General features: G+C 42.2%; 1 protein-coding gene across 25 annotated transcripts in view; it reads right to left on the bottom strand.

Annotated features, from left to right (window-relative positions):
• Positions 1-24,451, bottom strand: part of KCNMA1 (potassium calcium-activated channel subfamily M alpha 1) — a 759,311-nt gene that overhangs the window by 298,405 nt on the left and 436,455 nt on the right. For all 25 annotated transcript variants that reach the window (XM_065520852.2, XM_065520843.2, XM_065520844.2 and 22 more), the window contains exons 4-5: positions 9,943-10,036; positions 8,510-8,621 (exon numbers count right to left, since the gene is read on the bottom strand). In XM_065520852.2, coding sequence (XP_065376924.1) covers positions 8,510-8,621; positions 9,943-10,036 — 206 coding nt within the window. The remainder of the gene's footprint in view (positions 1-8,509; positions 8,622-9,942; positions 10,037-24,451) is intronic.

Raw genomic sequence — 24,451 nt, 5'->3', positions numbered from 1 at the left:
CTGGTCTAATCATTTTAAAAGTTGGGCTCCAGAATTGGACTAACCTGAGTCTTGACCTGCCACTTACTTAGACCCTGAACCTCAGCTTCCCACACTGTAAATTTGGGCTATGAATATTTACTCATCGTGTTATTGTGAATATTAACTCAGAGAATGACTATGAGATGCTGGCACAGTGCCTACTTTTAATAAGCAATCAATAACTGTTCATTACTATCATGATCCTAAGAAGACTCACTCATTCAACAAATGTGAACTATGTGTCAGGCACTGTTCCAGGTACTAGGGACATAGCCAAAAACAAGGGGGCCACAGTCCCTGCCACATGGCTGTCATGGAACCTGCATTCCTACCTGTCAGTACAAAGCAGGCTGTGTATGGTGCTCCTATAACACAAATCCTAAGAGTACAATAAAAAGGTCAGAGAGGCCGGGCGTGGTGGCTCACACCTGTAATCTCAGCACTTTAGGAGGCTGAGGCGGGCGGATCATAAAGTCAGGAGATCGAGACCATCCCGGTTAACATGGTGAAACCCCATCTTTACTAAAAATACAAAAAATTAGCTGGGTGTGGTGGCGGGTGCCTGTAGTCCCAGCTACTCGGGAGGCTGAGACAGGAGAGTGGCATGAACCTGGGAGGCGGAGCTTGCAGTGAGCCGAGATCGCGCCACTGCACTTGAACCTGGACAACAGAGCGAGACTCCATCTCAAAAAAAAAAAAAAAAGGTCAGAGAGGAATTCATTCCAATGGATGAGAATGGAAAGCTGCTCACAGGAGGTGAGTCAGAGCTGTGCCTTAATGGGGAGAAGGATTACAACCTGCAGAGTGCGGGCAGGAACTTCCTCATGACCAGGCACGGGGCAGAGGCAGCAAGTGGATACAGCTAGCAGCCTAGTGGAGCTGGGGCAGGAAGTACAGATAAAGGGGAGGCAGGAGGCAGGGCTGTGCATATGGGGATGCTGACCAGGGTCTGCCTCCGCTCTCTGGCCAAACCATACTAATTGTGTTTGTTTAAATCCCAAACACTGAAAATCACTGATGTCAGGAAACTGAAACCAGGCCACAGCTTTCATTCTTGATTATTCTTACCAAATGCAGAGGCCAGTCAACAGAAGGTCCAGGGATTCACAGAATCATCCTGACCCTGCCTGAAGGTGGGGTTCTTCAGCCAAGCAGGTGGCTTTGGGGCTAGATGCTCCATTGAAGCAGAGAAACAACAGAGAGATGCTTGAGACTTCAACTGAGCCCTGGGTGGGGTGACCATTAAAAGGAAGAGTGGTGTGCTGACCCCATCCACCGCTTCCTTTAGGAAAATGGTGGCCTACCACCACAACTCTTTGTCTCATTTGGGTTTCTCTGTAAACTCCAGAAAGCAATAAAGCATGATTCCTAAAAAAGAGGGCTTCTAGATGGAGGTCATGCAGACCTAATATGTTCCCCTTAGTCACTGCAGCTGCAAAGGAAAGGGCACCCAAACCTCAGGGTAAGTTACGTAAGAACAACAGGTAACAGGCAAGTCTGTCTAGTAACTCACCTGTTCCCATGAAAAGAAAAAAACATGTCACTCCATGGAAGTGAGGGGTGTGGGAAGGTCTTGGGCTTCCATAAGGCTCTCCCCAAGGGTCTCCTCCCTAACAGGCTGGAAAATACCATGAAGCAGGGCCCCGAAGGGTCGTGAATGACCCCTGATGCAAAGGACTCCAAAAGGCTATGCAGAGCTTTTGGCATATCTGAACAGGGGCCCGGATCCCAGCACTCCCTCTTCTGACTTTGGCAAGTCACTCAACCCCTCAGAGTCTCAGATTCCTCTTTGGAAATAATAAAAGGAATAATAATATGCCCCTTTTGGTAGGCAGAACGATGACCCCCAAATATGCCCATGTTAACCTTGGAACCTGTGAATATGGTCATTTACATGCCAGAAGGAAATGAAGGCAGCAGGCAAATTAAGGTTGCTGATGGACTGACCTGGAGATGGGAAGAGTATCCTGGAGTATCCAGGTGGGCCCAATGTAATCACAAGAGTCCTTAAAAGTAGAAGAGGGAGGCAAAGAAGAGATGGCAGGAAGCAAGATCAGAGTGATGCAAGGCAGAAATGAACCCTCAGTTGCTGGCTGTGAAGGTGGAGAAAGGGGCCATGAGCCAAGGGGTGTAGGCGGCCTCTAGAAGCTGGAAAAGGCAAGGACATGGAATCTTCCCTAGAGCCTCTGGAGAGACCCATATTGGACTTCTCACCCACAGAACTGCTTGGAAATGGAAAACTACTATACCATTTTGCAGGGTTGTGAGACTGATGTTTGGCACTCAGCAAGGCCTCTCTCTTCCTTCCTTCCTTCCTTCCTTCCTTCCTTCCTTCCTTCTTTCCTTCCTTCCTTCCTTCTTCCTTTCCTTTCTTTTCCTTACCTCCTTCCTTCCTTCTTTTGCTCTCTTTCTTCTTTCCTTCCTTTTTCCTTTCTTCCTTCCTTCCTTCTTTCCTTCCTTTTCTTTTCCTTCCTTCCTTCCTCTTTCTCTCTCTCTTCCTTCCTTTTTTCCTTTCTTCCTTCCTTCTTTCCTCTTTTCTTTCCTTCCTTCCTTCCTTCCGCTTTTTCTCTTTCTCTCTCTCTTCTTTCTTTCTTTCTTTCTTTCTTTCTTTCTTTCTTTTCTTTCTTTCATAGGGTCTTACTATGTTGCCCAGGTTGGTCTCAAACACCTGAGCTCAGGGGTCCTCTTGCCTCTGCCTCCCAAGTAGCAAGGCCACTTTCTTCTCTAGGCTGGTATTCGCTTCTGTAGGTACATACCATGCTCCACACATACTAGGCTTCATTCTCCCTGTCTTAGCCCATTATTGCAGCCTCCACTGAGCCCCGGCCTCTCACAGAAGCCTATCCTCATTCTCCCACCCACGTGAGCTCTTGCTCCTCTGAACTCCCACAGCCTTTACAGCCTGTACCTCACAATTACGGGCTTAATTATATAGTGGGTAGTGTTACCTGCTGTCACTGCATGTGTGTTTATTTTGGTTCCAAAATGAGATTGCAACCTTAGTCTCAAACAGGAACAATGTTTTGTTCTTTCGCTGTTGTTGTTTTTAAGCGCCTGTGCTTTTTTATATAATCCTGTTTTTACTGCCTTCTGACACACAAAAAAGGACTGCTTGGGCATATATTTATAAGCAGATACCCTACATCATTGCAATTGCCCTGTGATTGGGCATTAACTCATTTTTCTATTTCCTAGCAGAGTTTTCTATTTTCTAGCACAGTTTACTGAAGGTTTTAAGGTTTAAAGTCTAAGGCCAGTTCTGATGCAGACAATAGAATCAAGTTTATGGTTTTCCAATCATGGTTCCAATGACCATGGTCCCTTATCATACCCCAATTTCATCAAAGAACAGGCGATGGTGTTGGGAATCACAGTACCGGTAGGATACAGGGTGGTCCAGCATGTGTTCCTCTCATCCCAGTGCTGAGCGCAGAGTAAGTAAGAAAAATGGGCTAGAAAACTGGCTGGTGAGTGCATCATTACTTTGCCCCTACTCCCTTCTTTAAATCCCACAGGATCACCCTCAACAAAAACATACACACAGGCAAGGTGCAGTGGCTCACACCTGTAATCCCAGCACTTTGGGAGGCTGAGGCGGGTAGATCACCTGAGGTCAGGAGTTTGAGACCAGCCTGGCCAACATGGCAACCTCGCCTCTACTAAAAATACAAAAATTAGCTCGGCGTGGTGGCGAGTGCCTGTAATCTGAGCTATCGGGGAGGCTGAGGCAGGAGAATTGCTTGAATCTGGGAGGCGGAGGTTGCAGCGAGCCATTATCGCACCACTACACTCCAGCCTGGGCAACAAGAGCCAAACTCCATAAAATAAAATCAAAAACAAAAAGAAAAAAACAAACACACAAACAGAGGCAGCACAGTTCATCGACCTACCTTGGGGATACATTCCCAAAAGAGAATGAGACAGACGGACAAATGAGTTCTCCTTGGAGCATGTTATTCAAATCTCAAAATAAGATACAGCTCTCATTTCAAGGTGCATTTATTTTAGTGAGGTCGGGATTTGTAAGGGAAACAAAATGAATAAGTTGGTGGGTGGGAACAGGAATTAAAATAAGCAGTATCTTGCTGCTTGTCGACATGAGTATCCTCACATCCGCTGCCTTATTTTTTATTCTGTTCTGGTTTGTTTTCTCTTGTGGTGCTTTAAAATATGATAGGTAGATTAGAAAGAGAGGCCGAGGTAATCCCGGCTTCTGTTCATTAAGCTCATATGAAGTACGTGTTGTTCTACTCACATTACCTCAATGAATCCCTATGAGGTGGGTGCTATAATTAACCCCATTGTACAGGTGAGACAACTGAGCCTGAGGAAGATAAAATGCTCATGCTAAGTGTCCCATCAGCAAATGGGTGAGCCAAAATGTAGACTGAGTTGGTGGAGCTCAGAGCTGAGCTTTAATCTACTCTGCACTAATATCTGGGGATGTGCTTAAGCTCCAGTGTCTCTGTCCCAGATGGAGCAGGTCGGATCTCCAAGCTGCTGAGGGGCACTAGGACTCGGGAGATACCAGGCTAGCTCTGCGTTCTTCTAGTCCTCCTGGCATTTCTAGAAACTGGAGGTGGGCAAGGAGGAGGGGAAAGAGGAGCCAGGAGAACACAGAGTCTTAAATAAGATCTCTCCCCTCTCTTCCTGCCTGGAGTGAAGCCCTTTATGAGTAAGCACCAATGGAGGGATGCCAACACAACGCAGCAAAACCAGCCCTGTCATTCCCAACCCAGGACTCCCAACCGCAAATCATTCAAGGGTAAGGACACAGAAAGAGGAGCAGAGGAAGAGTGTGGACATAAAGTCAGACCACATCTTGGGGAATGCACCCCTCCCACCACTCCCAGGAGGTGTGACCTTGGACGAGATATCTCTCTGAGCCTCAGTTTCTTCATCTGTAAATGGGGCAATGACAAGTCCTGCCTCATAGGTTTGCTCTGAGGATTGAATCCATGTAGGTGAGGGGCTTTCCAGAGTGCCCATCACACAGTAGAAGCTGACTACATATTAGTGTCTCTATGAATACACCGTTACATGCGCTAGGATGATCTGTGCAATGAATGTATTCTGTACTATACAACACACAATCATATGCCAACAATTGAAAACTAAACATGGTGCAGACAGCGTTCTGGAAAAGGTACGGGCAGGGGCCCTGCATTCACTCTGGTTTTTATCTCCCACAGAGCCAGCTACTGCACAGTCCTACCCTCAGCAGGGCTGGGAAAGTCTGTGCAGGAGAATTGGCATAGACTTCGGTTTCCTGCATCTTATCCCAAACCTCAGCCAGAAAAGGCAGCACCCTTCCACTTTCCAGGAGAAGGGCAGCCAAGCCTGAAATGCCCCTATTTAATGGGATTATTTCTTCTCCTTTATAAGTCATATCTCATGGGAATGTTCATTTTCTCTCTGGCAGCTCATCAGTACAATAATTGTTTCACAATGTAATAACCCATGTATTAAGTCAGATGAGAACCTCCTTGAAATATTATTATCCTGAATCCTCTTCCATAACAGGGAGATAAGTTTTAGATCTCACCCAAGGAGATTTCGTTACCAAAGAACCCAAAGCATTTCATTACAGGTGCTTTCTCCTACAAGAGGAGAGACATTACTTTTTATTTGTGTTATTATTATTTCATAGACCAAAAGGTTATTGTTCTATGGGTTCAATTTCAACAGCACTGATGCTTCCTAATCATACCGTGTCATTTACTTCCTTATTAGGTTCAGTGTTTCCTGCTTTCCCCACACTGCAGTATAGGAGGGTAGGGGGAAGGGACTCTATTTCTACACTGTTGTTTCTCAATCATCTGGGACGGTACCTGACATATAGTAGATGCTCAATAAATATTAATATACAAACGGAAGTGAGCACATTTAGAGCACATTTCTTTTGGAAAGCGACCACAGTTGATGCAAAGATGTATCTCATTAGAATTCATTTCAACCTCTTTTATTTCCTATTCAATTATTTTTTGCCCCCATTCTGTGTTTGTGCCAATAGATTTTTTATGAGATCAGAACATATCTCCAAAAATCAGAATTAAATCATCCACAAGAAGGCTATGGATTTCAAAGCATACCAGAACTCCTGGCGCTAAAATGCTTCAGAGAACGTGTCACTCACCACAAGGAGGCTCAGCTCCACACCTTTACTGGGGGCATGTTCTGCTCACTGCAGAGGAGGATGTCTCCACCACAGTCACCAGGGAGCCCTTCCATCACCCAGGCCCACAGGGGACCAAGAGAGAAGACACTGGCAGAAAGTGCAGATTCAGGAAGTATGAGGACTAGAAGGTAATTTCATTTAAACCCCCATTCTTCAGATGGGAAAACTGAGGATCCAGAAGAGCAAAGTGGTTGTTCGAATGCACACGGTAATTAAGCACAGCCAGGTGAAGAAGGCGGATCCCGCCTGTCCCCTTCCCCGTCGATTTCCCTGTGTGTGCATGGGTGTGTGTTTGAACTCTTAGCAACAAGATGTTTTAAAAGGACTCCCTGTTAACAGCTCATCCATAATTTTGACTCAGGGATGCTGCTGATAGAATTCTACTAGATTCCCTATCCACCCCAATGACCTAGATCCTACATTGCCCATTAATGACTCAAGAGCCTTAAAGACTTCCTGAGCTAAAAGATTCTTCAAGATCATCTAGCCAAATCTTTATCTCACAGATGAAAAATGATGGGCTAAGAAAAGTGAGCTCCCAGGTCACAAAGCCAGTTAACAGTGAAGCTACAGCAGCTGGGACCGCTGACACCCAGGAACACGTAAGTTACACTGAGGACACTTCTCAGATTAGTGTGTGACTCTGCTAGCCTCATCAGGATAAGGAGAAAATAAGAAGGAATTGGGATACGATAAGCAAAAAATCCAGTCTAACCAAGCATATCTCAGGTCCAAAACGAAAACTTTTCCTTAGAGCAAGAGAATATAATTCTAATAAGAAAACTAGTAGCAAAAGAAATCTTTTTAGGATAGGGACACATACATACGTGTATGCATGCACACATATGTATGTGCATATAATATAGAGTACCACACATACTATATTAAGAAGATGCTTATTTTTAAAAAATACTTGACACTAGGTATATAATAAATGAACAGTGCTAACAATGGCAACAAAATGGATTGCTAGTGCAAGCCTATCTTGACACAACATTTTTTTAAGTTATCCATCAATGTCTGCACAAAAGAAAATACACTTATTCTTTGAACCAGCAATTCCTCTTCCAGGAACCTGGAACTATTGACAGAAATAGAATTATACAAATATATGAATAACGGTGTTTATTAAACCATCGTTTCTAGCAGCAATAGGAGGAAAAGAAAAACATTCAGGTGGTCTATCATTAGGGTTATGGCTGAATATACTGTGATACAAACAAATTATGGAGTCTTATACAACTGTTATAAAATGAGTTATCACAGAGCTAAAGGGATGTCCATCACGATTAGTGAGGAAGCCAAATTGTGGTGCAATGCAATTATTTGATACAATTTCTCATACAAACACCACCATCTCTAAAACAATTCACATGTGAAGGCCTGGGAACCCTGGGTGTTTAAAGGAGGAGGCAGTGATGGATGCAAGGGGGAAAGATGATGAATGTGTTCTTCACACATTTTTGTTTTCACTGATTACAACGCATGCGTATTGCTTTTTAAATAATTAACTTAAGCCAAAATTCCTAAAAAATAAGGACAGAAGGAACCCACAGAGAGTCCTCCAGGTTCTGTTTCAGCCTTCCTTCTTCCCTAATAGACCCCAGGACAGCAGGAATACTCTGAATTCAGGGAAAAAATGAAATCAACGCAGCAATGAGAAACTGAAGCTGTCTCTCTAAGCCCTGGACTTCCAGGACTATTCTCTGGTCAAGTTACTTTCCCCACTAAAGTGTTCTAGTCCTGGTCCAGGATGTGCCCTGTACAGTACAGCCCAGCAGCACTCTCCCGTTAACCCAGAAAGGGACCTCAGTAAGGTGAGCGATGACTCAAGAAACTTCATCTCTCCCTGCCCTCCAAAGAACCTTGTACCTATAAATAGACCATGAAGAACCCACTTTTTGGAAGCAGACCGAAGCTAACTTTGGCAGGCAGGCCTCTAGGGTGCCTGAGCCAGCCACTTGAAAAGCTGGCTTTACCACCATGGGCTTCTTAATCCAGTCCTGACTCTAAGTTCCTGAATGAAAAGTGACAGAACCATGAACATAAAGGCCCTGGCTGTGACAGTGATGACCACTAGGCTTTGACAATTATAAAACTGCATTACCTGAAGCACGAACTGTGCAAACCCTTCGGGGCTAGTGCTCCAAAGAGAGCTGCCACCATCAACTTCTAAAACTCCAAGAGCATTGTTCACATTAATACATACAATGTTCTTTGTAGGGAGACAGCCCCCTGGTCCACTGCAAATTCTGTCCTTCAGCCAGGACTCGGGAACCAGCAAGGAGAAGGAAAGAGAGGTTGACTTACCAAGCCAACTTCTGTTTAAGTACACAGACACAAACACGGGAGGCACCGTGAAGAAATCCACTACAGAGTTCACTTCCAGCCAGAACCACAGCTTATCATTGGCTGCAATAAACTGGAGGAAAGAAGAAAAAAGAAAGAGAAAAAACATGAGAAGCACGGTGCCGGCATCCAGTGTACACTCTTTTGTCAAAGGGTAAGTTTTGAGTTTTCATAGGGGTAAGTTTTGAATTTCCATAGGGCCACCATGCCCGGCTAAATTTGGCATTTTTAGTAAAGATGGGATTTCACCATGTTGGCCAGGCTGGTCTCAAGCTCCTGACCACAAGGGATCCACCCCGCTCAGCCTCCCAAAGCGCTGGGATTACAGGCATGAGCCACCATACCCGGCCTAGTTCTATTTAGTTTTTAAGGTCTGGAGGGAGAGGTTATGTCCTTCTCATATCTACACAAAGCACATGCTTTTATGGTTGGACACACACGTTTTCTAGTGCCCCATATAGGGCCCTAAATAGATGAACTATATTATATGTTAGTCTTAACGGAAAGATCAGGCAGTGTATTTTTCTGTGGTTTTCAACAGCTTCATAGGGAAGATTGGGTGATTTTACTTTTATTAGACTCATTCATGTAAATATAACTATAAATAAAGCACGTATGTATACATTCACACACACACGTACACACACACACACAATTCTGTCCATCTACTCTCCTCACCCTCCTTTCATTCATACTCACAACTTCTCTCTCAGGGCTCAGCTAAATGAACACTGCTAAACATAATTTTAAGAGCTGAAGAGGTTTATTTCTATTTACTTTTGTTTTATTTTATTTTTTGAGATGGAGTCTCACTCTGTCACTCAGGCTGGAGTACAGTGGCATGATCTCGGGCTTAGTGCAACCTCTGCCTCCCAGGTTCAAGCAATTCTCCTGTCTCAGCCTCCCGAGTAGCTGGGATTACAGATGCCCGCCACCATGCCTGGCTAACTTTTGTATTTTTAGTAGAGATGGGATTTCACCATGTTGGCCAGGCTGGTCTCGAACTCCTGACCTCAGGTGATCCACCTGCCTCAGTCTCCCAAAGTGCTGGGATTACAGGCGTGAGTCACCACATCCGGCCTATTTCTATTTAGTTTTTAAGGGAACATGGCATTGTGTGAAGAGAGATGAGAAACAATCCACCCGTGGATACATCATCAATTTTCCTCAATCTATATTTCTCCCCCTTGAAACAAAACTTAAGTGAATTCCAGAAAATGCTTAGCTAAGGAGCGGGCTCTCTCCCAGACTGAAAAGCAGAATGCAGGTGTGCTGTCTCTCCTGGAAACACTGGGTTTTATCTTGACTGTGAGAGCAGATGCTGATGGGGATGATCCCTGGGTCCCAGACTGAAACACCCCATTGTGATACTGAGTAATGTTGCACAAACTTACCCGCAAGCCAAAGTAGAGAAGGAAGAACACGTTGAAAGCCATGTCGATCTGTAATGTGAAATCTTTGTAGAAATTCTGGCAGGATTCTATTGGGCTATTAGACAGGAAGAAGAAAAAGCAAGAGGTAAATGACAGGTAGTATCATCTAGTCTCCCATGATGCTGAGAAGTGGCAGTGCTTAGGATAGACGATGAAATGAATATTCATAAAAGAAAACATTTGGTCTTTCTGCCTCCTGGGATCATCAAGCAAGCATTGCCAAGGGGTCTTTCCATTCAACCATTCGGGAACTACTGTTCATTTATTTGTTGCTTTTGAAATTATTATATATCTATCATTTTTTATCATCATTCAGCAGTTGAACGAAGAATCTAAAGAGGAACATGCAGATACCCTGGAGGAAGGACAAGCAGGAGAGGCCTCCAAATTCCTTAATTTCATATTAACCCTTAAAGAACTTCTTTCTTTCTTTGAGAGGACACATGCCAAAGCTAAAACACAGTTCTTCATGCTCTCCAACACATTGGCAGTGGGGCCCGTTTTCAATTAAACACAGTGGTTGTGTTTTGGACCTTTTAAAAAACATTAGTTGATTAACAAATATAGGACCCAGGAGCATCTCAAGAAAGCTAGAGAGGAGAGGATCCTGGGTAAGGTTCTGGCTAGACTAAGCACAGACTTTCTGTGCAGGACTCACATCTGGGGAAAGAAGTATTGTCCAACCGGCCAAATTCAGACCATTAAACCAAAATGTTGAAGCAGTACTCTAAGGGTTAATTTTCTTTTTTTTTTTTTTTTGGCATGCATGCTAATTGACTTGGTGTGTGTGTCCAGCAGCCAATGCGAACCCCCAGCACACTCTACTTCAAGAGTCGCCAGTTCAAAAGGGTACTACTATACAAACTGGTACAAGACCTGTGTGCTTTCCTGTGTCAAACTGATCAGAGGATCAGTGTGTGGAAACTCCCAAGGTTTGGGCTGGGTGGGAAGCAGGAAAGCCGCATAAACACTCAAAGCTGTGAATGGAAATTCATATAGTATTCTGTGATCAGTAGGTAAATAGTAACACCCAGGCCAGGAACGTGAAGGTGAAGTGAGGTGAGGGAAAGGAGACAGAATACCAACAGAAGCAAAACACTTTCCCTAAAGGGAAGCGACATAGACCTCCTCCCTCCAGGAGAGGGCCAGCTTGAGAAATGGAAGATGAAGGATTTTCTAGCAGTGCCAGTTTGGAAATCACTGTGTGCAATACCAGTTAGTATAGTTGCACTTCTGTAAGGACAACGCTTGGCTGTTCAACAGGCAGGAATCTGTGCAGTAGAGGAACTCAGGGCCCACTTAGAGGCAGGGTGAGTTAGTCTGTGGGAATCTCCGATCATGTTCCATGCACTGAATTTATCCATTCTTCATCTCTGCTACAAGTCAAACATGCCCTACATCATCTCCCAAATCACGTGGAAAAATCTCCAGACAAGCATTAAGAGTAACCTATATTTGCAGTCACAAATTAGGCAGACTGAACGGAAAACAACACTGAAAAACAGTTCTTTAAAAAAAAAACAAAAACAAAAAACAAAACAAAACAAAAAAAACAAAAAACGACAATTGCCAGGTTTTCACTAAGATAGGGAAGTGGGTATAAAGACAGCATGGAATTTGGTTAGTTCAATGCTGAAAGGAGACACAAGCAAGGAAGCCAAACATCACAGCCTGCCATGGCTCTAGGCCTGCTCTCCTACACAGGTACTAATTTTGATGAAAAAAGGAAAATCCAGGCTACAGTGAATCGGTGACACTTTTGCAATTCCCAGGCCATGGGGGTGCTTGTTTTGTTTCAAAAACAAGACCCAAAAGTCCATGGGTGTCAGAGTTCCCAGTCACTCTAGTTGCAGTGAAAAATGTGCATGAACTGGGTTGACCAGAAATCCTATAGATTCCAGGGGTGAAGAGACAATGCATCTCTATGCTATGGAAGCCACTGGCAGGATACGTTACTAAAGAGTAAATGGTGTGTGTGTGTGTGTGTGTGTGTGAGAGAGAGAGAGAGAGAGAGAGAGAGAGAGAATAAGCAAACAAGGATGGGGAGATCTGTAGGTAACTACTGTACTCGGGTGCTCACTTGTGCCAGCGGGGACTCACGTAGCTATGCATTATAAACTCATAGTCATCAAGATTGATGTATACGCAGTCAAGGGGAGAGAAAAAAAGTATTGGTTCCCAAGACTATCATGGAAAACTGACTATTGTTTCACCAAGGCCAAAACCTGACTGTTGCCCTCACAGTTGTTATTGGTGGAGTTACTGGTGGCATATTTGGGGTCGTCGTGAGTTCCCTAGCTCCTATTAATTCTATGGCCTCTGTGGTTAATTTGGTGGTAACCTAGAAATACAGCTAATTGGAAAAGTTTTTGCTAGGCTATGGTAGAAAATGGAATAGCTTGGGGAGAGATGTGAGCTGAATGCCACGGAGGACATTTGGATTCAACATAAATGGAAACAGGTATTGAGAAGAGCATAAGGAATTGGCTGCAGCAACTTCTCCACTCTTTCTTACCTTCCTGGTCCTTTCTGTCATCTCTTCTCATAATGCTTATGTTCAATGGCCACAATGAAAGGGCTTGAAGCTAGAGGACATGGTGTTGAAAAACGCACCTTAACAACACCCCTGGTTTACAGGAAACATGTTGAAGCCATACAAGACCTTTTCTCTAATCCTTTCAAACAATTTAGAACTGATTTCATCATGTTTCATTATCATTCCTTGAGTACTAGACTTGGAGCTGAAATACTAGAGGAAGTAAATGATGCTGCTGGCACAGGTGGCTTTTCCTCTGACTGAAGCTGGAAGGTAATATGAGCAAACCCCAATGATATGAGGGGGCAGGGGGCAGGCAGAGAAGCAGGAAACTCTGGGACAAAAGACCCAGGTAGGATGAGTGGGCAATGTACTTTCTATCCCTTTTAGCTATTTCCTGCTTGCCACTACGGCCCCAGCAGAAATGTCCTGCCTGATTTTTTTCAAGTGGCAACAGAACTGTTTATCAGATCCCCTCTGAGATAAGTCCTCTGAGTGCCTATAGTTCACAGACTCGAACAATCACAGACCACAGAGTGGAGCTTCCAAAGCCCCATTATTTCATTCCTCAGACGGAAACAACCCATGGAGACATTCACTGATCCTTTAAAAAGAGAATACATAATTCAACAACAAAAGAGTTGGCCATATCAACCAGGATTTATTTTCCTCCCAAAGAGACTTTATCTTAATGATTAATGCACATTACAGGATGGAGAATGAAATACAAACACCTCTCCCTTCTTGTGTAAAGTAGGAGGAGTTTCCTTGTCTAGATACACAGAAACTTCAAAAGCTAGCAAAGAAATTATGCTTTAAAGGAAAAAAAAAAATTACAAAGGAAAGTGACTCTGGATCACACACAGACTTAGATTTCCAGTCTGATGAGGCATATCCACCTCAGAAGGATTTACACAGTATATGTCACCATAGGAAAAAAAAGGCGGAGTTTTACGAACTGAAATAACACAGTTCTGCCTCCGGTGGTAAAAAACTGACTTACCCTAAATTGTAACAGGTTAACTAACTTAACTTACATCCTCTTTATAATTAGAGGATACAAGATACTTGGTAAGTGACAGACTATTCATTTCTAGGCTCCCATAATCCATGAAACAAGTGTGATACTAAAACCACAGGCAAATTTAGCATTTGGACCAGGACTCCATGACTGGGCACCTTCAAAAGAGCCTCAGTAAAGAGATGATTCTTATGGAGTAAAGGTTCAGTTGTAGGGTAGAGGTTGAAATACAAACTCCTGTTTCCTCTTGGCCATCAAGTGAGTATATCATCAGCATTTAGATGCCTCTACAGAGGAAAATAAGACTCACCCAAAGTAGGAAGTGTTTCTCTTTCCTCATCTACTTAGTAATCAAATTTTCAAAAAGACTCTTGAGCAGGAAGATGCAACAGACCTTCCCGAAGACTGACTTAAGAACTTGTCTTTTCAGAGCACCAGGCAAGTGAGGGCTACACAGGTTTTCTTTCAGAGGGCAGGAGCTCTAAGCACAAAATCTCACTGCTAGCAGTGCTTCCTCTGGGCACCTTCCTCATCTCCAAGAGGGAAGGATCACCCCCTCTTCACAGCCTCTAAACTTCCCTGGGTTTGCTGCAGTCTCTTTTCCCACCTTCCTGAGTCTGGCTGCCGAACCCTGTGAAGCTACTTCTCCACGGTAGTCGTTCTCAAACTTTGGCATGCAGTTGGAGGGCTTGTTAAAATCTTGCTGGGCTCCATCCCCAGTCTCTGATTTAGTAGATTTGGGGGTGGGGGCCTTAGATGTTGCATTTCTCACAATTTCCCAGATCATGGGGATGCTGCTTCTCTGGGAACACCACTTTGAGACCTGCCACTCCCAAAAACCTTTCTTGCAACTGCACACTAATTATAGGTGTCACTGCTCAAGAAACTTCCCATTCAGACCTGAACAGAGATGATTCAGTGTTTGAGCCTGCCTCCAGATAACCAGCTGCATACCACTTAGCTAATTGCTGAGATCAAGGAGTTGAACAGACATTTTCTGTTTTAGAGGCAAACGAGGGGGTGAAAAAATTAAAAAGATACAGGGAAGCAATTGCAATGCCACTGTGCAAGCTTCACCAGTGGACATTCCAATTAACAATCAGAGAGTACCTGCTGAGCACATTTTTGATTAAGATTAAAAGGAAAAATGATGAAGTACAGATGGGGAGGGGTTACGGAGACCATCATTTATAGGGGATAAAGAAATGGTAAGTAGCTTGAGAATAACAACAACAATAACACACATCCAAGATGATTTAATAGGGAAGGGACTGGCTGAAGAACAAGATAGCATTTTGTGAAATAATTTCCAACATTCAAATTCTCCTCACTCTTGTGGCTAGTCCCTTTTTAAACTGAATGGGGCCCTCTCAATTCCCACCTGGATTATGAACAGGCAGAGTTCAGGCCCACAGCACCACAGACATGAGTCAACGCAATAAGCCTAATGATTCTAGACTCTTCTCCAAGTCTCACCTCTGCAATGCTGCCAAATTAATTTAATTAAAAGATGTCATTCGTCCACCATCATGGTCCCCTCCTGTTTCATACATGAACTCTAAGCCCGGCTAGGAAGAACTTTTAAAACCTAAACTCATCCTACATCTCCTACTTTATTTTCTACTATGTTTCAGTCCAAACTTTTGCCTTCATTATTTCATGAATGTGACCCATGTATTACCTAATTTTAAATCTATGCCTTCTCTGTGGCCTCTTCAACTGCTCTTTACTCTTTGTGTTCAAACCTTGGGCAGTCTTTGAGGCCAACCTCAAGACTTGATTCAGCAAACTACTTGTGCCCTCATTGACCTCTCCCATCTCTGAATTCCCATGCTACTGGGAGCAAAAAATTCTAAACTGTCTCATTATGTTCATATTCAATTATTCTTCAATTCAATGTAATAATACCTGACAATTGTATAAAATTTACATATGCTATTGCATTTGGTCCTCACAAAATGGCAGAATGACGTAGATATTGTGCTATAATCCCCATTTTACAGACAGAGAAGCAGAGGCTTAGATATCCAACCAAGACCCTGCAGTTATGTGGTAGAGTTAGGATAGAGACGCACTAGCCTTGTGCTATACCACTTCCTCTCCAGATGGAGTAGAGCCTTCTTGGAGAGGAAGAGGAAGCATAAGACATAGTGTCTGCTATCTACAGAGCCTCATCTGGAGCTCATGCAAAAATGATGGGAGTGGTTGACTGACTCATAAATCCTTCATAGAGGAGGACAAACTGCCCTAGAAAAAAATTCATGTGTCTGTTGGGTGGTCTAGGAAAATGCATAGGAAGCAGATGTATTTAACCTGTACCTAACCCTGACCCTGCTCAGTAGAGACTGTCATAGGGACACTAATAATCCCCAGAAGACCTCTCTGGGACCCTGTGTGGGGCGGTGGCATCACAAAGACTGATCCCATCGGCTGAGAGGAAGTTCTTCTGCTTATAGAGAAATAACTCCTAGTTATCAATCTGATTAAAGATGAATGACCCTTCAAGTGGCCCAATCTTCCCTCACCCTCTCCTATTCTAGGAGAACAAGGATGAAGATAATGAAAGCTGATAATACTTAGATACCCTGAAGACTCTTAATTATGAACTAAATGATTAATAAGCTTTGCATCCCATTCGATCCAATCAAAATAAATTTTAAAAAGACATCATATAGAGATGGATTTTTATGGAACCTATCTATAACCAAGAGGGAGTAGGTCTAAGTGATTTGAAGTTTTCCTGGCTATGTCTGGACATACTGGATAAACTAAGTGCCTCAGTTTTCCTGCCTACAGAACTGGAATAAAAGCATTTAGCCAGCCAGAATATTGTGAGACAGACTAATTTTAAAAGGGAGGCAAGTCTTTGCAATGTACTTCAAATTAGAAACTGATATTATTATTCATAAAATTTAAGATCACAGAAAAATATTTTGTGAGCTAATAACAATAATGGATTTAGTGTAAATGACATGATACTAATTCATCATCGAAAAAGCAATAATATTTATATAGAACATTTTCTCCTGAACTGGACAACACCCCAGGACTGCCCTGAACCTGACTGGATCCAAGCTGAAAGCTTTGTATTCTTTTGTTTTCCTTCATGCTACCATTTTAATTATCTTATCAGAGCTGTATACCTAAGAGTTTATCTTTCTAATATCGATTCTTCTCAGGTTTACACTGGACGGGGCATGTGTTCAATAAGTTGTGTAGTTTTTAGTTCTACCAAACAGAATAAAGCATCTCCAGTTTATCCCAGACATCATGGAGTGGTTACCTTCTAAGATGTGGTTATCTTTCATGCGTCAGTTTGTGGGCAATCATTAATCAATAGTAACGATGATAACACCAAAATGGGCTCCCCCTTTTTTATCTTAAAACTTTTTTCTTAGACCTTGAAATGGCTCTAATGTAAATAGAAAACAGTCTTTGTTACTCTGCAGTATTGATCAATTATGATCCCAGGCCAGCTGGTCATTTAACTGGCTTTATTGGGAAGTCATCAGTTATAGGTTTGTATCAACAGAACTATTAATCCTTTTGATGGCAGCAGGTTCCTAATTATAGCTCTGCTCAGTTGAACAGATGTGATCCAATAGCCACAAATATATGTATCCCATGTTGAAATGAATTGGAGCATACCGGAAAGTAGTATAAAAACCCTCACAACTCTTTAGAATCCGTATATGCTCTGCATTTTTGAGCTTTGAGTAATATGGAGAATCCTGAAACAATGATAGCAGTTGACTTCAGAGCAGTTGTAAGGCTCAGGATGTCTACCCAAATAATTATTCCTAAGAATAAAACATTCTTCTAGGAGACAAATAAAATGACATAGATTGCTAATGGAGAGAATGGAATATGTCAATTCCTTACAAATTTCTCAATAAAACACACACAGATCATTTGTTTTCATGAAACTCAGATGGTGAGAACCTCTTGTTTGTTATGAAGCTCTTTTAAATTTTATCTAATAAGATTTCAATATTATATCTGAACTAAGAGTCTCCTTTCCCATCTTCATTCCGTATTTTTTATCCACAATGGAGCTAGATAGGTCTAGCAAAAGCAAAATATGGGCATTACAAGTTGACCTCAAAAGTGTTTGGCAGCTAGGTAGTTGTAGAATTCAATGGAAGAGTTAAAGTTCCAGCTCTGTCACTTATTAGCCATAGGATCTTGAGCAAATAATTTGACCTCTTTAAGCCTTTGTTTTCTCTTCTGTAAACTGGGGATAAGGTTATGAATTCCCAAGGTTGTTCTAAGAATGAATCAGATGACTCAGCACTCAAAAGTGATAGTAATTTCTAAAACTAAGGTAATAATCATAGTGATAATAGTAACTGTTTGTAGAAAAGGCCCGCCAAAAGGCAATCATTCAACTGAACAATAACTGATAGGATCAATTGTTTCTATTTTTTTCATTTATTTTTTCATTTGTATCTGCTTTACTGCCTCTTTATCTGGTGTTGCATTGTAATCCAAATGCCCAACAGGCTGTCCACTGAGCTATTGTGAGATTTCACAAATGCCTAGTATAACTCTATAGAGTATTAAAGAAGAAAAAGTGAAAATTATATTTCCATGAAGGTAGCCACACAGTCTCATCAATGCTAAATAATTAACCAAGATTTCTTGACAGAGAAAACCATTAGTCACTTTAATGAGTGGCCACAGGAGTTTGTGTATTCTTTTTTCCTGTTTTTTTTTCTTTTTTCTTTTTTTTTTTTTTTTTTAAGAGATGAGAGCTTTCCTTGCCTGGTTGGCTTAGCACAGATCTACATAAAAGGCAGAGATCTGAACCAGTCATATGTCTTATAAGTATCTCTTCTAAGTTTTCTTCTGTAAGAGCAAGTACTTTTTCACTGTTACACTCTTGGAATGATGTCCAAGACAACCTATCCACTAATGCTTGTTTTCTCCAGCTTATCTGCAGACTACAATTATTTCAATCACAGTTGTTACCACAGTAGAATTAGTGTTCATATTTGCCAGCAACTTTTATGTAATAAATCGGAGTTAAGCTACTATATAAAACAGAGTCTTTCCAAACAAGTACTGCTTGATTTTAGTTTTCACTAAACTGTCTGAGGAATCATGACCGACCAGTTCTACTCACTCATTCCCCTTCCTCCATTGTCTAGCCATCCCCTCAACCTTTTGTTTTTAGGAAACTCTTATCTATCTAGAAGAGGAATGGGATGGAGTAGATTATCCAAATAGCACTAAATGCATATGCATTCATGCACATATACCAGAAGACAGAGTGAAAGTTCTTCGAGGGCAGGGTCAACGAGCCATGTATAGGTATGGAGTGGTTCATGTGGGCGGGCACCCACACAACATGTATAAACACAAATATCCACAGCCTCCCTGCACAAATATATGCTGTCGGCCCAACCCCAACCCAACCCCCACCCTGGGACCACCCACAAAACAGGACAGCCTAGATGAGGTGATTAGAAATGGGGGAAAGGAAGGAGAAGAGAAGTCCCAGGTCTGAATGGAGAGCTGAGAATCTAGACACAAAGCCTGGCATGGGGAATGGAACCTCTGACCCCTGGATCCATACTCCTGTCACATCTATAGGAATTTAGTCCTAGGGAAGCAAGAATAGACTATTCATGTGACCACCACCTTCTGCTTCCTATGCCTTTTTTTGGGATATTAAATATTGCCACCTATGTGCTAGGAGACTGATAAGCAATCATCTATAACCAGGGATAGCCAACAACCCCAAGCCATTGGGGAGCAAGGACCTGGAGCTCACATTTCTGAAAGAGAGGGCATCCTAGAGAAAGTAGCTCAGGGTACAGTTTCAAAGCACTTCATATCAAGACTTCCCAAATAAGAAGCCCTCATATTCATATAGGGGATGGCAGAGGCTCCTAAGAGAAAATAAGAGCTCTCTATTTGCCAAAGGCTGGCCAATCAGGGCACGGTTGGGCAGGTAGGTTGGTACTCCCATAGCATTAACAGACTTTCAAATCATTGTAATACTTCTTTAGGCTGTTACTAGATGCAGACTTCAAAATTCTGTCTGAGCCTTCTCCTGATATTTGCCTTGGACTCTCTGGGCCTCCCCTGGTCATCTCACCAGTCCCCTACTTAGCTTATGCCTTATACTCCCTTTTCTTGCCATCCTTCCTGGCTTTGACATAGCCCTGTCATACCTGGATGGCATGACCCTAGCAATGGCACCTTGCTGTGGGTCTCCCTGCAAGGATTTGGAGTAAAGAAGCTAAAACTATTGAATCCACAGCTAGAACCAGCCTGTTCTGGGTTCCAGACTGGCAGTTGGAGATAATGAGATGCCTAAGATGTATCTCTCTCTTATTCTGAACCTTAGTATTTCAGCCAGTAGCCTAAGAGGTCTATTACAGTTCCAACTCTTGTACCTCTCGGCCACATCTGCACTCAAGCAGAATGGCACACAAGCACCTCAGTAGGGCACTCAAGGTCCACACTAACAAAGAGTACCAATGCTGACAACCTGCTGATACTGAATGTAGGAAGCCTGAGAACATCTGGGAAAAAAATAATTATGTAAAATATAGTTGTTCCATTTATCTGCTGCTTCACTTTGACAAACAGACAACAATGTCCCATAAAATATTTAGTCACCACAAGGACACCAGCTTATTTAAAGTTACACATGAATTTATATGTGACGCTGAAGGATAATTATAATAGCTTAGTTTCTAACATCTTGAAGTTTTGTTGTTGTTGTTGCTGTTCAGGAATTTTTTTTTTTTAAGAAGACTCAGAGAGAGACCTCGTACAAGTCTTTCTGATATCTGGCATAGAAAACAATGATACCTTTATTGCACAAGGAAATAAAATAGCTGTGTCTTAGCTCCGTCTTTGGCTGACAGCTAAGGCCTGGAAGTTTTGTAAGTTTTCCTATTTAGGAGTTTTGTTGAGAGCCTAGCAGCCTCACGGCCAAAACGGAGTGTCTGAGATGCTGCTGATTAGAAGTCATGGGTCTGCTGAGTACAAGGCTGGAGTCACTCCTTAGGAATGTCATAAGTGACCTGGGCAGTAGAAACCAACATCACCATGGAAAATCAGACACGATGAGTTACCTTTAAAACAAACTGTCATCATTAACAGGGCAAATGGCAATGACTTATTAGCCCCTGTGATTACACAATCATATCTTCAAGTATGCACACTTTTCATTTCCTTCTTGACAACTTCATGAAAGTAATGTCTCATCTCCTGGAACGTTTCTTTCCCTTTTTTTTTTTTCTTTCCCTTTTGCTTCTAATTAACATTGAAAATCATTTATGTATCAAAATTTGGTTTCCCCTGCCCATGTTTCAGAAATAATAAATAGCTGGCCGAGTGTGGTGACTCATGCCTATAATCCCAGCACTTTGGGAGGCCAAGGTAGGCGGATCACCTGATGTCAGGAGTTCAAGAGCCACCTGGCCAACATGGTGACACCCCATTTATACTGAAAATACAAAAATTAGCTGGGAGTGGTGGTGAACACCCGTAGTCCCAGCTACCCAGGAGCCTGAGGCAGGAGAATCGTTTGAAGATTTTGAAGAGGTTGCAGTCAGCCAAGATCGCACCACTGCACTCCAGCCTGGGCAATGGGGTGAGACTCTGTCTCAAAAAAGAAAAGAAATAATAAATAGCTATTTCCACCATATCAATGACATCCACTAGACTTTTGGATATAAATTTGGAAAGAAATATGATGAATTACATGCCCAGTGGGGTGAAGTGTCTTTCTCCTTGCTTCCTCCTGCAGGTCCTTCTTTTAATTTTATTGTCCTATCGTTGAACTTCTCTGGAGATGTTTCTCCTATCATTGTAAAAACATCTCTGTGAGAGGCCTAGGATGGCCCCAGGAAGCTGATTTCTTAGGATTTTCTCTTCTGTCTCTGTGAATGGATCTCTGTATCCCCACTTTCTGTTGGGCTTCAGAAATCCTTTCATTTTATGAGGAATCACTGTGTTTTTCTGGAAAAGAGTAATGGGTCTCTGTACTGAAGAATCTCACAAAAGAGAATCAGATGTTTCCTTTGCCAAGCCCCCAGATGAAAGTGTTCATAAAATAAGAATATGTCAACGTGCTGGGCAGGATTGTCTGCCTGCACAGGTCTGTACTGTAATTCCATCTAAGCTCCTTTCAAAAAGGGAAATGCTCCCATTCAAAGGATCTTTTAACTGGTTACCAAAAGAACATGCTATGAAATTCTAAGCAAAGTCCATTTTAATAGAATATATAGATAGGATATGTTTAACAGAATAGAAGGATAAAAGGAATGTGGGAAAGCTTCAGTATACTAGACCCCCAGATAGTAGAAGATCAGATTTCATGAAGAAAACATAAAAATAAGATAAGAAGCATTCAGCTTTGTTTCATTCAGACTGCTTAGTGCCTAGTCTTGGGCTAAGGGATGCTGACAAGCTAGTATCATCCAGAATTCTCTAGGAACTGTTATTCCTACCCTAGGATTATCACAGCTTGGGATGCCTCGCCTTTCATTTTTCTCAGTTTACAACCAAGGCATGTCTAAAATGTAAAGTATCTATTTGAAATGACAAAAAAAAAAAAATCAAGTGAGAAAACAGATCCTGACAGTTGTGTTTTATAAAAGTCCATTCTGAGAATACAACAAAGAAGTACACAAGTTTAAAAAAAATAAGGAAAAGAAAGCACTTTCAAAGTAAGTCATTAGACAGCCCTAAGGCAAAAAATATATATTTCAAGAAGAGAAAATGATCACAATTTACAAATCAATGATGTTGAATGCAGTGCCAACATGCTTTAATAAACGCGCTATTTCTTTCTAGTAGTACCATTTTACTTCTTTTAAAGTTGAATTAATGGTTTTCCTAAACACGATACACTATGAGAAATATCAATAATTGCATTTCCTGAGGCATTTAGCCCAAGAGGTGCTTTTAAAAGGTATATGTATTTATTTACATATTTGTTAGATCTAAGCAAAATCAAATCAGGTAACATTATTCAGAAAGACATGAAAGGGTATCATCATCCTGGTCACTTGATGCACACCCGTGTGAAGTCAGGAACATGTAGGACTGATGATCAGGTAGGTTGTTACTTGGGAAACTGGCCCTAGCTTCTAATTCTTTGTCATTAGTCTTTGCTCAGCATAAACCTAAAAACGGGAGATTTATTTCTCTCTTTTCCAATGTCCTAGTCTTGAATTTTCAAGGGACAGGGTGGCCTCTGTGATATCACAGCAAACTGAGGGCACAAAGGGATGATCCAGGAGAAGCCTCAGGCCCAGTGCTTCAGTGTATTAGAATGCTCGCTGCTTTAATTCATGCATGCGTCCAGTGCTCACCACATTCAGGGCCATCAGGGAAAGCACGTCAACATGCATGGGCAGTGCAGGAAAAGAATCTGGTTAACCTGGAGGCGACAACCGAAAGGGGGAGGTTGCATCATGCAATGAAAAACCACAGCTTGGCCTTAGCTGCCATGCAGAAAGGACCTACATCAAAGAGTCTGCAGTGCGGCTCCTGGGTAAGAGTCGATATGAGAGAGGTGAGTTACTTCAGCAATGAGAAACACAGGCAGAAAAATGTTCAAACCACTCTAAACAGAACACTGTACAGAGCGCTGGCATTACACACGAGAAGAGGCAGCTTTGGGGACAGGGAGGGGCAAGGCAGAGGGAAGGTGAGGACAGAACTGGTCGTTACTCAGTGAAATGGCTTCCCTGGCCATCCTTTCATATGTATGTATTTTTATAATGTATTTCACTTCAACAAATAACCTCATGAGAGTTTTTAACGTCAACCATAATTGTTAAGATGTTATGAAAATTCAGGAGAAACAAGGCATCAGTTACATAACAATACACACCATGGTTTCCTGTAGTTACAGTTCATTATAGAAGCAGAGCTGAAGCTGGTCAGATAAATAAGAGACAGTTAAGTGCCAACATCCTTAATACTTTGGTTACAGAGCTCATGATGACTCTCAAGGCGTAACATAGTGTTGAAGGAACTCAACAGTCATGAAAGCTCGGGTGGTGCAAGGGTAGGGACTCTATGCATCTATACCCCTGAAAGCCATTTATAACCCTGAAGTTAACCACACTGTCAAGTGGAGCCGTCTTTTCTTCATCTCAGCACGAATGGCAGGTGAATAGTGAGCTCACCCCATACATATTGACCATTTAGCAGAACCCTAGTTACAGGTAAGAGTCTCAAAGGTATTTCTTATCAAAATCAATTCATCAGCAAAAAGCATATATATGTGTGAGAGAGAGAGAGAGATATATATATATCTTAACATTTTTCTTAAAGGAGTATTAATACTGTGTTAAATTCATCAAGCTTCAATCTACTGTCAAGGCTACACTGGATGTCTAAAAACTAGTTTCCTGTAAACTCCCTGCTTAATATAAGGCCTGTTACCATTTTTCTTGCCTCTTCTGCCTTTTGTGATCTCTGGTACATTGAACACAACTCAAAAAATGGTACGTTCTAGTCCTAACTCACAGTTCCTGCCTCCTAGTTCTGATAGGGGAAGAGCAAGCCCCGTGCTTATAAATTACTGCTTCTAAAATGTTCTCCAGGAGCTCAGCCTTCTGATTCCCTGTGTGTATATGATTGAAGCCTTGATAGGGAACTTAGGTCCAGTGTGAATGAGCAGTGCACTACCTCCACCTTCCACACTCAGTGAGACCTTAACAGACCCACTGAAACTTGAGCACCAGCCAGATCACACGGATGAATGCAGGAGAAGGGAAACACAGGATTCCTCCTGACACTACCTTCCTCATTCTTTGAGATGCAGCTGTTTCCACTTGATCACAATTTATTCTCTCTTATAGATTAAAAACTCAAAGGCTTAGTTGAATGACATCTTTTCAACAGGATTATCTTTTTGAACAAAAACATAATAGTCT

Source organism: Macaca fascicularis, chromosome 9 (assembly GCF_037993035.2).
Source record: "Macaca fascicularis isolate 582-1 chromosome 9, T2T-MFA8v1.1".
In the NCBI taxonomy this organism is placed as follows: Eukaryota; Metazoa; Chordata; class Mammalia; order Primates; family Cercopithecidae; genus Macaca; species Macaca fascicularis.
The sequence above is the reverse complement of the archived record's forward strand: the minus strand, read 5'-3'. Positions and strand labels throughout refer to the sequence as shown.